Below are 16055 nucleotides of genomic sequence, written 5' to 3'. Positions count from 1 at the left end.
GGCGCGGGAAGGGGCGGGTCGGACCGTACCAAATTCGGGAAGAGGCAGACAGTCCATGTGGCCAGCTTCTAGTTCTCCTAAGGCTCTCCTCATGGTTCCGTTGGAAATATCCAGGAACTATAAATCTTTAAACTTGAATCTTAGGGTTTCTTCAGGAAGTGCATGTCTAGTTTTCGCTTTTTTCCCCAGCTCCGTAAAATTATTTAGTTTATTCCAGTCGCTAGGAGACGGCAAGCCGGAAGCGGAAATGCTCTTCAGGACAACTTCCGGGAGGGGCGCCATGGCTTCCAGGGAGGAGGTACTCGCCTTGCAGGCTCAAGTTGCCCAGCGCGAGGAGGAGCTGAGTTTCCTGAAGCAGAAGCTGGCGGCGGCTATTTTGGCGGAGCAGGAGCCAGAGCGGCTGGTTTCGGTATCACCCCTGCCGCCGAAGGCCTCCCTGTCTCGAGATGAGATTTTGCGCTATAGCCGGCAGTTGGTGCTTCCTGAGCTGGGCGTGCAGGGACAGCTGCGCCTGGCCGCTGCATCGGTGCTAGTAGTGGGCTGCGGTGGGCTCGGCTGCCCACTGGCGCAGTACCTGGCAGCGGCGGGCGTAGGCCGCCTTGGCCTTGTGGACTACGACGTAGTAGAAATGAGCAACTTGGCCCGCCAGGTGCTGCATGGCGAGGCACTGGCCGGGCAGGCCAAGGTCTTTTCGGCCGCCGCCTCGCTGCGCCGCCTCAATTCGGCGGTGGAGTGCGTGCCTTATGCAGAGGCGCTTACGCCAGCCACGGCGCTAGACTTAGTCCGCCGCTATGACGTGGTGGCTGACTGCTCTGACAACGTGCCCACTCGCTACCTGGTTAATGACGCATGTGTGCTAGCCGGCCGGCCTCTCGTGTCAGCCAGCGCCCTGCGCTTTGAGGGCCAAATCACGGTCTACCACTATGACGGCGGGCCTTGCTACCGCTGCGTATTCCCTCAGCCACCTCCAGCGGAGACAGTGACCAACTGCGCGGATGGCGGGGTGCTCGGTGTCGTAACCGGGGTCCTGGGCTGCTTGCAGGCGCTGGAAGTGTTGAAGATCGCAGCAGGCCTGGGCCCGTCTTACAGCGGCAGCCTGTTGATCTTTGATGCGCTCAGAGGCCATTTTCGTTGTATTCAGCTTCGGGGCCGCAGGCCTGACTGTGCAGCTTGTGGGGAGCGGCCCACAGTGACTGCCCTGCAGGACTACGAAGCCTTCTGTGGCTCCTCAGCCACTGATAAGTGCCGCTCTCTGCGGTTGCTGAGCCCAGAGGAGCGAGTTTCGGTCACCGACTATAAGCGACTTCTGGATTCCGGCTCGCCCCACCTGTTGCTGGACGTTAGGCCTCGAGTGGAGGTGGACATCTGTCGTTTGCCTCATGCCTTACACATCCCTTTGAAACGTTTGGAACGGAGGGATGCAGAGAGCCTGGAACTCTTAGGAGAAGCTATCCGGGAAGGGAAGCAGGGCACACAGGAAGGGGCAGCTTTCCCGGTTTATGTGATTTGCAAACTGGGCAATGACTCCCAGAAAGCCGTGAAGATCCTGCAGTCCTTGACAGCAGTCCAGGAGTTAGAATCTTACACAGTTCAAGATGTTGTGGGGGGCCTTATGGCTTGGGCTGCCAAAGTCGATGGAACATTTCCGCAGTACTGAGGTGGATGGGAGAGTCTGACCCGAGGAAGATGGCTGTGTTACCCAAAAGATACATTTACTTGCATTTTTTTTTCCAGGAATGTATGGAAGAGCCTGAATACCTCAACTCCTTTATATACGGGGCTTTGTTGTCGTAACGTATTGGATGCTGTCATTTTCAGTTATATTACTGTTTCTGAGATCTGTCTTGTGTTTTTAGCACTCGGATGAGGTCTTGAACGTGTGAGTTATAATGTTAAGTGACAGGGTTTTGCGTTTTGATAGATCGTGTGTCCTTTTTTGTCCACCTCCCTCAATCAAAAAGTACTTTAAATCGTCCGTGTTGATGCTTGGAAAAGTGTTGTAAATGTAGTTTTACTAAATTGATCACAGATGATATACTTAAGGTCAGTTTAATGTTTGCTAAGATATTGTTTGGGTCTTTTTTCTACTCCAAAGGATAGACTATATTGCTACCGAAGTTAAGTGTTTAAAATGTAAATTGTTTTAATTATGTGGGGAAGGGTCATTCTGTTAAACATTTTGGATTAATATCAAAGTGAGATATTTGTAGTTTAGCAAGATAAAACTTTGTAGTCTGTCAGTTTCTCTTACAAATTGATGATTTAGAAAAAACGTTTCTTATAGTGTTGTATACATGATATACTGCGGTTTGGCTTGCTTTGATATCTTCAAGCTTAAGTCCCAACCTTCTGCCCTCCCCTGTCCTTTTTTCCTTATCCAACCTGTTATTTTTCTTTCTTGCTTTACTGGCCAAGGACCCCAAATACAATACTGAATTAAAGTGGAATAGTGAGCATTCTTATCTCCTTCACAATCAGGTGAAAAACTTGACTATTTGACCAGTATTACTTGTTATTGCTTTACCGGAGATTCCCTTTATCAGATTAAAGAATTTTCCTTCCGTGTATAGTTTGCTAAGCTTTGGTTGAATTCGTCAAGTGCTTTTTCTGCATTATTATGTGCTGCTTTTTTTTCACTTCGGTTAATGCAGTAAACGACATTGATTCTTTTTATGGTGGCAAAACACACACACACACACACACACACACACACACACACACAATTTACCCCTCAATAACTTTCAGGCATACAATACAGTATTGTCAACCACATGCACACGCTGCGCAACAGATCCTGGAGCCCCCATCCCACATGGCTGAAACACCCACCAAACAACTCCCCACTTCTCCCCTTCAATTTACTCTTTCTACTTTGATTTAATCTATTTTATTCCAGGATTTTATGGCAGTACAAACTGTAGGTGCTTTTATGTTTACTTACTAAACAACATTTTCATGAGATGGAAGGTAGTCTGCCTAACTTCTAAATACGTACAAAATTAAAAGCAAAGATTTGGTGAGTATCTGGGGCAAATTGAGTACATGCCATGTCAAAAGAGCCTCCACTCTCCAGCTGATTGTTGCCTGCGAGTCTATAATTCTCAGAAATCACAGATGTGTGGAATCTTCGTATCTCTGGCTACAATATATATACATAGAATATATACAGTATATATGCAAAGTTTATGCGGGCCAGACAAAACCCTCTGCAGGTCACATTTACTCAGCAGTCCGCAATCTCTGATAAAGACTCTTAGTTTATCATAAAAGGATGGTATTATTTACCAAATGCAAAATTAGGGTAGCCCTTAACTTTTTAACTGTGAAATATGGTAACCCACGTTACAGGAGCAGGTTTCTTGTGCTTTTTCCCCAAGGGGTGTGGAAATGAATGACTGAGGCCAGGAGAAGAGAACAAAGATAGCAGGCCTGTGTCTCAGCTTCTTACTTCCAGGACAAAAGCTGCTTCTGAATATTAAACAATAAAGTGGACGTAGGAACTCTTTGATATTCTAAAGAGTGACGGCCTAAAGTCAAGCAGCTTTGGCAGTCCCTGCAAACTTGGTTGTCAATAGCACAGGTGACTCTAGCTGCTGACGTGGGAAAAGGGCTTATGAAAGTGAGATACGGTGCTTCTAAGTATCTGGGTGAGAGCCTGGGAGCTATTCATTCCAGGAGTGATGGCCAAAGCCATGCACAGAACTGATCTGAGACCACTTGCTGTGCAATGCTGCCCCATCTAGCACTAGGGGGAAACTGCTAGGGTACCTCACTGCTCTTACTTGACCTGGCCCGCTCCTCTCCCAGAAAGCCCAACACTTTAGCCACAGCTCAGGGCAGAAAGCAGAATCGGCTTTACATCGATTGCTCTTTTTTTTTTTTTTTTAATCTTTATTTTTGAGAAAGAGACAGAGCATGAGCGGGGGAGGGGCAGAGAGAGAGAGAGAGAGAGAAGGAGACACAGAATCCGAAGCAGGCTCCAGGCTCTGAGCTGTCAGCACAGTGTCCGACGCGGGGCTTGAACCCACGAACTGTGAGATCATGACCTGAGCCGAAGTCGGACACTCAGCCAACTGAGCCACCCAGGTGCCTCCATCGATTGTTCTTAGCCTTCTGAGGTGTGTCTGTTAGAGTAAATCCTAGTCACATGCCTATATCCTAGTGGCAAGAGCGGCTGGGAATGTGAGTTTTGACGTCTACAATCAGAGGCAGAACTCAATCTGGGTTTTTTGTTTTGAAAAGATGGGCTGTTGACATGACAGGTATCTGTTACAGGATCCAGATTTTTTTATTCTTTGCGATTTTGTTTTCTGTGGGGATTGTGGCCAGTTTTTTTAATATTCATATGGGATTTTAATTTGTAACTTTTTTCCTTTTCATTTAACACACATCAAGTGTACCAGTCACTATTCTAAACTCTGGGATAAAGAAGAACAAGAGATTTCCTGTTTCAGAATTTACATGTAAATGGGGGGGAGACCAATCAACAAGTAAATTTGTGTTGAGTGTCATAAACGAAATGAAACTGCTGTTTGGGGGTGGGGAAGGAAGAGCTATTTTGCATCATTAGCTCTTTGCAGAAGGGTCCACGTGAAACCCAAACGTAAATGGTGATAATGAGCCATTTTGATTGGGGAGAACATCCCTGACCGGGAGAAAAACAAGTGGAAAGACCCCGAGGCAAATAAACTTGTCAAGTTCAAGAAACTGAAGAAGCAAGTGGGTGGTGAACAATTGAGAGTATAAGAAGGCAAGGTTTATGGAGATTGGGAACACATGAGGTAGGTAGTAGGCCAGAAGTTTGGTTTTTAGTCCAAGTAAAATAACAGCTTAACATTTATTGGGCAATTACACTGTGATTTGGAATTTGAACCCAGATGGTCTGGCTGAAGAGCTAGGGCCCTAAGCAGTATGCTATACTGCCTCTCAGTGAGAACTTTGTAACTTTCATGTTTCACTTTGGAAAAACAATCCATGCCCTGAGAGTCCGAAGGGAAGAGCTTGGATTTCAGACGCAGAAGAAATGGACTCGGATGCCCTTGGCTTGCACACTTCTCTCTAGGGAAGGAAAGCCTGGAAATCCTCTGACACCAGTGGGTTACCTAGGTAATGTCTGGTTAGTAATGAGCCACTTTGGTCAAGGAAGTTGAGAAATAAGGTCTCAACATGAGTCACAGATGGTAAATAGAAGGGTTGCCAAGGAGGGGGGTCAAAAAAGGGCAGTAAGTCTCCTGAGAATGTTCCCATAGGAGAGGAACAACTTTTTTCCCCCCAATGTTGTTTATTTTTAATTAGCTGCTCCCTCCCACAGCAGCAGAGGGGCCCCTCAGAGCCTGAGGTCAGGTATGTAGCCTAGCTTCTTCACCCAGGAGAAGATTTGTTTGTTTTTATAGGTTGTATCTTCTCAGGATTTCATAAGTAAAGTGAGGTAGCCCTGTCCAGGTAATAATAAAATCTCATCATTTGAAATAGTGCACCTGCTTTAAGATTCAGGATAATTCTGGAGTCAGTTTGGAATATTAAAAAAAAAAAATGGTGCAGGGGTGGTAAAGGCTTTCACAAATAAAACGGTAAAAAGGGTTAATTCATACCTTTGATGAACTATAATCTCTGAAGCACTCAGGATATGAGAGAAAAGCTCATTAAGCCAGCCCAGAATTGGGGTAATAGATAGGATATCATTTATTACGAAGTTCTATATAGTGGTACTGATTCTGGCTTTTAATCTTCAGTCCAGTTATTCAGAACGTAAGAAACAATTGTGAATTGTCTAGGTGTTTCGTCCCTTACTCAGAATGCTATTTGTCAAACAAGCTGCTGAAGGGGAGGAAAGTGAAAAGTCTCAGGTCTTAAAATTTCCCTCCTCGGTGGCACCTTGGTTATAAAACCAGGGGTCGGGTGACATTGATGGAAGATATTTTGGGCATTTTTCTTTAAGTTTGTTTATTTTGAGAGAGACAGAGAGAGTGCAAGCAGGGGAGGGGCAGAGAGAGAAAGAAAAGAGAGTCCCAAGCAGGCTCTGTGCACTAAACCCACAAAACTGTGAGATAAGGACAGGAGCCGAAACCAAGATCCCAGCAGCTTAACTGACTGGGCCCCCCAGACCCCCCTGGGCATGCTTTCAAATGAGCAGTGCTTTACCCAATGCTTCCAGATGAGGGAGGCCGGAGACAAAGTATTAGAATAGAACAGTCCAAAGTTCAGGTGAGTTGAAACAGGGGACTCTTAAGTCCAGTAAAACTCCAAGCAAGGCTTGCTTTATTGGGGAACAAGGGGAGGTGGTGTTTTACAATCTTGACTTAATCATCCCCTGGGGTGAACTCTGGCTTGTCTACCCAACAGCCTCCCCAGTTCCACTTTCCCCTACACTGGCAGGGCTGAAAATATCCTTTCTTAGCCTCCCCTGCAGTTTTTGAGGAACGTGCCTTTCTAAACACTTTCTTCCATCAAATACGGTTCAAATCTGTTCACCATAGTCATGCCACATCTCTCCATCAATTCTGTAACTTTTAAGAAACACACACACACCATCAGTTAGTTGCACTGTTGAGGGCCAAGAGTGCTACTCATCTCAGGTCTTAAGATAATAAAAAAGGAAGGGGGCGTAGGGTGGCTCAGTCTGTTAAGCATCCGACTTCTGCTCAGGTCATGATCTCACGGTTCGTGGGTTCAAGCCCCGCATTGGACTTCCTGCCGTCGGCACAGAGCCCACTTCAGATCCTGTCTCCCTCTCTCTGCCCCTTAACCGCTAGCGCTCTCTCTCTTAAATTTTTTTTTAATGTTTATTGTTGAGAGAGAGAGAGAGACAGAGCGTGAGTGGGGGAGGGGCAGAGAGAGAGGGAGACACAGAATCCAAAGCAGGCTCCAGGCTCTGAGCTGTCAGCACAGAGCCCATTGTGGGGCTCAAACACACAAACAGCGAGATCATGGCCTGAGTCGAAGTTGGACACTCAACCGAGTCACCCAGGTGCCCTTCTCTCTCTTTTAAAAATAAATAAACGGGTGCCTGGGTGGCTCAGTCGGTTGGTTGGGCGTCCGACTTCGTCTTAGGTCATGATCTCACCGTTCGTGAGTTCGAGCCCTGCATCAGGCTCTGTGCTCTGTGCTGACAGCTCAGAGCTTGGAGCCTGCTTCCGATTCTGTGTCTCCCTCTCTCTCTGCCCCTCCCCTGCTCACACTCTCTCTCTCAAAAATAAATAAACATGAAAATTATTTTTAAAAAGCATATATATTGAAAAATAAATAAACATTTAGAAAAAGATTTTTAAATGTACCTTTGTACAGCAGGGACTACTGCCTTAAATTTATAGCAATGGAAGCATCCTTTTGGTAGTCTTGAGAGCTGTGAAGGAAAATAGGACTTTTAGATCACAAGCTTCATTTGACATAATGAACAACAGTTAAATATCTATCTGGCACGGAGCTTCAAGTGATTTGTAAACTCCATAACTCCAGGGGCTAGCCAAGAAAATGAGGAAGGGTAGCCAGCTAGGGACCCTGGCAGTCTAGGATTACACAGCACGTCTAAAACCACTAAACAGCTTCAGCCCACTTGCCTGTGCAGGAATACGGGTATGGTATTGCGAAATCTCTCAGTATTACGAAGAAAATCTGGATGTTTGGAGACCCGAACTTGGATCCTTGGCGTTTTCTGTGAAATCTCCTGATTTGGAATGTTGAGGATGGATTTTAAAATTCTGAAACTGTTTTACCAATGGAAACATACCTGTAGGCTGGATAAAGGCTTTAGGTTTAAAGAGAAACACGAATGACAGCAAAACACGATTTGAGTCTTATGTAGCTTGGTGCATATGGAGTTAATTAAGTTAATTAAGTTAATTAAGTGTTGGGGGTAGTAGCCTACAGCAGTTTAACAATTTTAACACCTGTATTATATGCTTTGCATTTATATTGTATTCATAAGCTGATCATCTTAGGTGGTTCAGTTTTGAAGGCAAGTATATTTTTTTTGTTCATTTTCATGCCTTGTAAATTTAATATAACATAAAGTGGTTTGAGATTGATATTTTTCAAAGACTGAAAAATCAGTATTGGGGTGTTTTGTGCACTGTCAATCTATGCTCTGCTTTTCCTAGTATTTTGATGAATTGGTGATTGCATGTAATTTCTTTTTTTGTTTGTTTACATTTATTTTTGAGAGACAGAGAAACAGAGCAGACGTGGAGAGGGGCAGAGAGAGAAGGAGACAGAATCCAAAGCAGGAGCCAGGCTCCGAGCTGTCAGCACAGAGCCCGATGTGGGGCTCAAACTCACAAACCATGAGATCGTGACCTGAGCCAAAGTCGGACGCTTACCGACTGAGCCACCCAGGTGCCCCAATTGCATTTAATTTCTTAGAAAAAGGTACCTGCATAATAGATAATCGGAGTGGAGATGGGCACGTGTGATGGAAACGAGAGTTTACATGATATATTTGGAGATTTGCCCCCTGTAGTGTTTAGGCCGGATTAGACTCATAAATTAACCTCTAATAACAGCAGGAAAAAAGAGTATGGTTAAATGGGTTAAGTTTTCTTAAAAAAAAAAATTGAAGGATAGGTGATTCATAATGATTATCTGAAAAAGAGATTTTTTTTTTAATTTTTTTTTCAACGTTTTTTATTTATTTTTGGGACAGAGAGAGACAGAGCATGAACGGGCGAGGGGCAGAGAGAGAGGGAGACACAGAATCGGAAACAGGCTCCAGGCTCCGAGCCATCAGCCCAGAGCCCGACGCGGGGCTCAAACTCACGGACCGCGAGATCGTGACCTGGCTGAAGTCGGACGCTTAACCGACTGCGCCACCCAGGCGCCCCTGAAAAAGAGATTTTTATTATCCTTTTGAACATTTACTTTTTTACCAATTTTTTAAATGTTTTTTTTATTTTTTTAAATTTTGTTGTTTTTTTTTAAATTTATATCCCGATTACTTAGCATATAGTGCAATGATGATTTCAGGAGTAGATTCCAGTGATTCATCCCAACAGTGTCTTCCTTAATGTCCCTTACCCATTTAGCCCATCTCTCCCACCCACAACCCCTCCAGCAACCCTCAGTTTGTTCTCTGTATTTAAGAATCTCTTATGGTTTGTCCCCCTCCCTGTTTTTATGTTCATCTGTTTTCTATCTTAAATTCCACATGAGTGAAATCATATATTCGTCTTTGACTAATTTCGCTTAGCATAACACCCTCTTGTACCATCGCATTGTTGCAAATGGCAAGATTTTATTCTTTGCTTTTTTAATGCTTTTATTTATTTTTGAGAGACAGAGCACAAGCAGGGGAGGGGCAGAGAGAGGGAGACACAGCGTCCAAAGCAGGCTCCAGGCTCTGAACTGTCAGCACAGAGACCAACGTGGGGCTTGAACCCATGAACCATGAGATCATGACCTGAGCCGAAGTCAGACACCTAACCAACTGAGCCACCCAGGCTCCCCTCGATTTCATTCTTTTTGACTGCCAAGTAATGATCCATTGTATATATATATACCACATCTTTATCCATTTGTCAGTCGATGCACATTTGGGCTCTTTCCATACTTTGGCTATTGTCAATAACACTACTATAAACCTTGGGGTGCATGTGCCCCTTTGAAACAGCACACCTGTATCCCTTGGATAAATGCCTAGTAGTGCAATTGCTGGGTCATGGGGTAGTTCTATTTTTAATTTTTTGAGGAAGCTCCATACTGTTTTCCAGAGTGGCTGCACCAGTTTGCATTCCCACCAGTAGTGCAAAAGAGATCCTCTTTCTCCGCATCCTCGCCAACATCTGTTGTTGCTGAGTTGTTATTGTGAGCCCTTCTGACAGGTGTGAGGTGGTATCCATTGTGGTTTTGATTTGTATTTCCCTGATGATGAGGGATGTTGAGCATTTTTTCATATGTCTGTTGGCCATCTAGATGTCTTCTTTGGAAAAGTGTCTAGTCATGTCTTTTGCCCATTTCTTCACTAGATTATTTGTTGTTTGGGTGCTGAGTTTGAGAAGTTCTTTATAGATTTTGGATACTCACCCTTTATCTGATATGTCGTTTGCAAATATCTTCTCTCATTCTGTCGGTTGCCTTTCAGTTTTGCTGATTGTTTCCTTCGCTGCGCAGAAAACTTTTATCTTGATGAGGTTCCGATAGTGTATTTTTGCTTTTGTTTCCCTTGTCTCTGGACAAGTAAGAAGTTGAGTAAGAAGTTGCTGTGGCCAAAGCCAAAGAGGTTTTTGCCTGCTTTCTCCTCTACGATTTTGATGGCTTCCTATCTTACGTTTAGGTCTTTCATCCATTTTGAGTTTATTTTTGTGCTCTACACTTTCTTTTTAAAAAAAATTTTTTTTCAACGTTTATTTATTTCGGGACAGAGAGAGACAGAGCATGAACGGGGGAGGGGCAGAGAGAGAGGGAGACACAGAATCGGAAACAGGCTCCAGGCTCTGAGCCATCAGCCCAAAGCCTGACGCGGGGCTCGAACTCACAGACCGCGAGATCGTGCCCTGGCTGAAGTCGGATGCTTAACTGACTGCACCACCCAGGCGCCCCAAGTGCTCTACACTTTCTTTAACCAGTTCCCCCATTGAAGGACATTCAGGATTTTTACTTTTTTTTTTTTTTTTTGCTATTAGTAATAGTGCTTCAAAGAGTATCTTGATATTTATATCTTTGTACAAATACATTTAACAAATAATCAAGTGCTTCCTATGTGCCCAGCATGGTTCTAGGAACACCTGTGAGAGTATATGTGTAGGATAAATTCCTTGAAATGGTATTGTTTCGAAGAGAGTGCTAAGCTCTGATTTTGAGTAGGCAGTGCTAAATTTCCTTCCCAAGGGGCTATATTCATGTTCTCCAACATGCCTATGAAAGGCTGTTTCCCAACACCCTTGCCAGCTTAGTGTTTTCAGACTTTTAGATCTTTGCCAATCTGATGGTTAAAAAAAAAACAGCAACACCTCATTGTGTTCTTTTACATTTTTTACTATAAGTTTGAGTAGTGTTCCATTTGCTTAAAAGCGTTTTTGAATAAGAAAGTTCTTTATTCTTTGCTCATTTTTCTACTGAGTGATCTCATTCTTATTGATATATGTGTATAATTAAGAAAGACAACTGGGGGGGATCTGTATTCCTTAGCAAAATGGTTTTGAATGAATTCATTCTGCAGATATAGTGACAGTCCTCTGTGTCCCAGGTGCTGGCTACGTTCTGGGGACTCAAGGTAATTTGGATGTGAGGCTTGCCTTCTTTATTTTACAGCTTCATACATGTCATTTACAGAGTATTTCTAACCTACATTATTTCATCTAATCCTTCAGCAGGGAATCAATTCTTTATCTGAGATACAGGGAACTATCTCTTGTTTTCAGGGTCATCTTATGTGTTCTTATCAATAATAGATTTCCTTGAAATAATTTAGTTGGCGGGGAGGCTTATTCTCAAAGTGGAATCTTTCTGCTGCTAATGAGATGAGCCTCTCTTGTCCCTATAGAGCGTCTTAGAAAAGATTCTACTGTAACCTGAGTGAAATTTGCAGCTGTTCCCAAATATTTTATGTGTCCTGACCATCATCAGAAAACCTTTTTCTTGGAGCCATGGCGGGACATTGTAAGCAATGAATGCCACTGTAAAGAGACCTGTGTCCTGTTCATCCATTGCCGATGGCCTCTTGTTGGGTCTTAATTTAAGAGGAGATGGTTGGGGTCAGGGCACTTAGGACACCTAGACCATTAGTTAAGCTCAGATATTTCTCTCTCTCTGTCTCTCTCTCTGTCTCTCTCTCTTTTAAAAATAAAGTTTTCTTGGGGCGCCTGGGTGGCTCAGTCGGTTAAGTGTCCGACTTCAGCCAGGTCACGATCTCGCGGTCCGTGAGTTCGAGCCCCGCGTCGGGCTCCGGGCTGATGGCCCAGAGCCTGGAGCCTGTTTCCGATTCTGTGTCTCCCTCTCTCTCTGCCCCTCCCCCGTTCATGCTCTGTCTCTCTCTGTCCCAAAAATAAATAAACGTTGAAAAAAAAATTTTAAAAAAATTAAAAAAATAAAGTTTTCTTATTTATTTTGAGAGATGCAGTATGCACGTGAGCAGGGGACAGGGAGAGAGAGAATCCCAGGCAGGCTTTGCACAGTGCAGACCCTGATGTGGGGCTCAAACCCGTAAACCATGAGATCATGTCCTGACCTGAAATCAAGAGTTAATGTTTAAGTGACTGAACCACCCAGGCGCCCCAAAGCTCAGATATTTCTGATACATATTCTTTATTTCCAATGCATGGGTTGCATATACTATTTTATTTAAGATTCTCTGTGTACACATTTATGATATAATTTTACACTTGAGTTCCTTGATTTGAAAACAAGCATACCATGGGAACTGGTTTAGCACTTAGTACTTTTCCAAGCCCCTGTCTCACTCCTCCACTGTACTACCAAAGCTTCCTGGGATCTCCTCCCACATCAATGGCTTGCACCCAGATTCTCGTCCCAGGACCCCTCCTCACTCAACTCTCTCCTGGGAGCTGACACTCAGCAGGTGTCCAGAAAGCATGTAAAAAAATGTCTCCGGCAGCTGAAGCATGTAAAGAAGACTGGCATGGAAGCTTAGGAACTCATTTCTTTTTGTTTTGGTTTTTGATTTACTTTCTAATTAAAAAAAATTTTTTTAAAGTTTATTTAGTTTGAGAGAGAGCCAGAGACCAAGCAGGGGGGCGGGTGCAGAGAAAGAGGGGGGGGGAGAGAAAATCCCAAGCATACTCTGTGCTGTCAGCTCAGAGCCCAACTTGGGGCTCAATCCAAGGAACCATGAGATCATGACCTGAGCCAAAACCAAGAGTGAGACACTTAACCGACTGAGCCACCCAGGCGCCCCTTGACATATAAAGGAGGACTAGACAACATAGTTGTCTTAGTTCACACTGGATTTTACCTGAATGGACTGCATTGCATTTGGTGCATTCCACAAATACTCTGGTTTCTTCTGCGTGCCGGGTACTGGAACTTCTCCTCTGGAACTTTATTCCGGGGGCCCTTAGGAAACACACGGAAGGGACGCCTGCCGGGGCTTCTCCCTGCGCCCCTTCCCGCCCCCGACCTGGGCTCCCCAGCCACAAGGCTGCACAGGGAGGCAACACCTCCTCACACCCACTGCAGCTCTGGGCAGGCTGATCGCTTGGCTGGATGCCGGGGACACCTGATGGTCAGCAAGGGACTGACCGACGACAGTCATCCAGCAAATCACATCTACTGCAAATCTCACAAAAGATACAGAATTTCACAAGGCTAACACACGTGATGTTGGAGAACTGCTCAAAGCTCCCAAAGGCGCCACACGAGGATCCGAAAGACAACGGCAAAGAGGAAATCCACAGGACGACGCTCCGAGAGGCACTTGTGTGGGAGAATTATGTGAAAACAAACAGGAGTCTTTTAGAACATCAGCGAAACTTCACATAATTTCCAGGAGTGTCTAGAAATTATATTGCAGGGCGCCTGCGTGGCTCAGTCGGTTGAGCTTCTGACTTCAGCTCGGGTCATGATCTCGCGGTCCATGAGTTCGAGCCCCGCGTCCGGCTCTGTGCTGACAGCTCAGAGCCTGGGGCCTGCTTCCGATTCTGTGTCTCCGTCTCTCTCTGCCCCTCCCCTGCTTGCATTCTGTCTCTCTCTTTCTCAAAAATAAATAAACGTTAAAAAAAACAAAAAATAAAAAAAAAAAAAGAAATTATAGTCCAGAAACAACCCTCCTTATGTTTGGGCTATGAGAGTAAAGTGGTCGTTTGTTGGAACACGGAATGGTTTTTGTTGAAAATTTACCCCCAAAACCTATTCCTCGTCTATCCTTTGTTCCAAGGATGAGATTATAGTCCACAATAACCCACCTTTTATTAAATAAAATTATTATTATTTTTTTTATTTTGGAGTAATTATCGATGCGCCACAAGTTGCAAAAAACCTACAGAGTCCAAGTGCCCTCCCCCAGTTTCCCAAGTTGCTATCTTGCATAACTATGCAACAATATCAAATTGAGGGAAATGACATCAGTACAATCCAGACTTCATTCAGATTTCACCAGCTACGTGCATTCATTGGTGTATATCTTTGCAGTTTTATCAAGTGTAGCTTCCTAACAGTAAAGATACAAACCTGTACTATTACCCCAGGGATCCCTCCAGCTACCCTTTTATGGCCACACCCACCCGCCCCCATTCCCAACCCCGGCAACCACTAGTAAATAATTCTGTGATTTCGAGAATGTTACATAAATGGAATTATACAGCGTGTAACCTTTAGCAACGGGCTCTTTTTCACTGCGAGTAATTTCCCTGAGGTCGCTCGTGGGTAGAACAGTTTTGCCACAAACGAGAAGCCTCAGTTCCTAGCCCTCAGGACCCGTGAATGTGACTACACTTATACGGCCAAGGGGTCTTTGCAGATGGAATTAATTTAAGGATGGATCTTGGGATGTAATTATGTTGGATATCTGTTGGGCCCGAAGTCCTACGCCTGGTGTCCTTGTAAGAGAAAAGGGAGGGAGGAGTGAGAGAGAGACCCACAGAGGGGAAGGCCACACGAAGACAGAGGCTGGCGCGCGGCATCTACAAGGCCCAGAGTTCTAAGAGTCGCCGGCAGCCACCAGGAGCTGGGAGACAGGCCTGGAAGATTCTCCCTCGGAGCCTGTGGTGGGAACCGGCCCTGGGGACACCTTGTGTTGGATTTCTGGCCTCCAGAACTACGAGAATAAGTTTCCTCTTCGTAAAGCCCCCAAATTCATGGTAATTGCTTCCGGCAGTTGTAGGAAACTGGCAGAAACCCCATCCAGGTTGCTGCGACGATCCCTTTCACTGCTGAGTGGGGTCCGTGGTGCGTGTCGTGCGGTGGTTTAATTGTTCATCTGGTTATTTCCGGTCTGGGGCTATTACGAAGAAAGCTGCTAAGAACATACATAGACATATTTTCAAATAAATTTTTACTTTCATTTTTCAGGAGAAAGCCCCGAGGAAACTTTTTTCCCCCGCCACTATTTAATCTGAAATTTGGTCTTCCCCCCTCCCTGTTTTTTTCTTGAAATATTCATTTTTTGAGAGAGACAGAGCACAAGTGGGGGAGGGGCAGAGGGAGAGGGAGACACGGAAATCGAAGCAGGCTCCAGGCCCTGAGCTGTCAGCACAGAGCCGGACTCAAGGCTCAAACCCACGAACCGTGAGATCAGGGCCTGAGTGAAAACCAAGAGTTGGATGCTTAACTGACTGAGCCATCCAGGTGCCCCTGGTCTCCTTCTTAAGTAGACTTACTATAAACAGCCTTTTCCTAGTGGTAAGGAAAATCTGCCTAGCTAGGGCCCGCTGCCGTTAGCTCATCTGGCTGTAAGAATTGCACCCTGGTGGACCCGTAGTTTTGGACGGGGGCGCAAATTAGACTGGCCAGAATTAATGCAAAGTGAAAGGCTGCTTCAAAAGAGCAGAGTTTAGAAATTCAGTGTTAGGACTCTCACCCCGGCCTTGTCTTCTTACATCTGGGGATTAGCGCTCGCTCCAGCTGACATGGCATATGGAGAGCCACGTGAAAGACCCACAGACCACACAGGGTACACTTGCCGCTTGACACGCATGAGGAGTTGAGAAGAATGTTCCGGCAGCCTTGGGAAGGAAGGCTATTGAATACGGCAGCTTACGCGGCTTGGCCGAGGTTCTATTTCCCTTCTGTTCCGCAGCCAGGAGAGGCTGCGGGGCCTCGAGTCAGTCTCCGCCTTGCTCCTTGTCTTTTTCGAATATTTTTTGAGCACTCTCTCTGTGCCAGCACTGGGGGGAGGGGGGTGCGGTCAATAAGGTAGACATCGCATGCTCTTTACTCCCAAAGCTCGTGTTGTAGTGAGAGAGAAATATTTTTTTACATTGTTTTTAATCTTTATTTTTGAGAGAATGAGAGAGAGAGCGTGAGCAGGGGAGGGGCAGAGAGAGAGGGAGACACAGAATCTGAAGCAGGCTCCAGGCTCCCAGCTGTCAGCACGGAGCCCGACGCGGGGCTCGAACTCACCGACCGCGAGATCACGACCCGAGCCGAAGTCGGACGCTTTAACTGACTGA

At 45.3% G+C, this 16055-nt stretch overlaps 1 protein-coding gene across 1 annotated transcript; it reads left to right on the top strand.

Moving 5' to 3' along the window:
* The first annotated feature begins 254 nt into the window (after positions 1-254).
* Positions 255-2565, top strand: MOCS3 (molybdenum cofactor synthesis 3). Its single transcript, XM_030309391.1, has one exon. It carries the CDS (start codon positions 281-283, stop codon positions 1655-1657), a length of 1377 nt encoding a protein of 458 aa, XP_030165251.1. The 5' UTR covers positions 255-280; the 3' UTR covers positions 1658-2565.
* Positions 2566-16055: the final 13490 nt, after the last annotated feature.

The sequence above is a fragment of the Lynx canadensis genome, chromosome A3, assembly GCF_007474595.2.
Source record: "Lynx canadensis isolate LIC74 chromosome A3, mLynCan4.pri.v2, whole genome shotgun sequence".
NCBI lineage: Eukaryota > Metazoa > Chordata > Mammalia > Carnivora > Felidae > Lynx > Lynx canadensis.
This window is presented reverse-complemented; position numbering and strand designations above follow the sequence as displayed.

Excerpts from the sequence above, each read along its gene's own strand:
- MOCS3 (XM_030309391.1), top strand. The coding sequence starts at position 281 with ATGGCTTCCAGGGAGGAGGTACTCGCCTTGCAGGCTCAAGTTGCCCAG.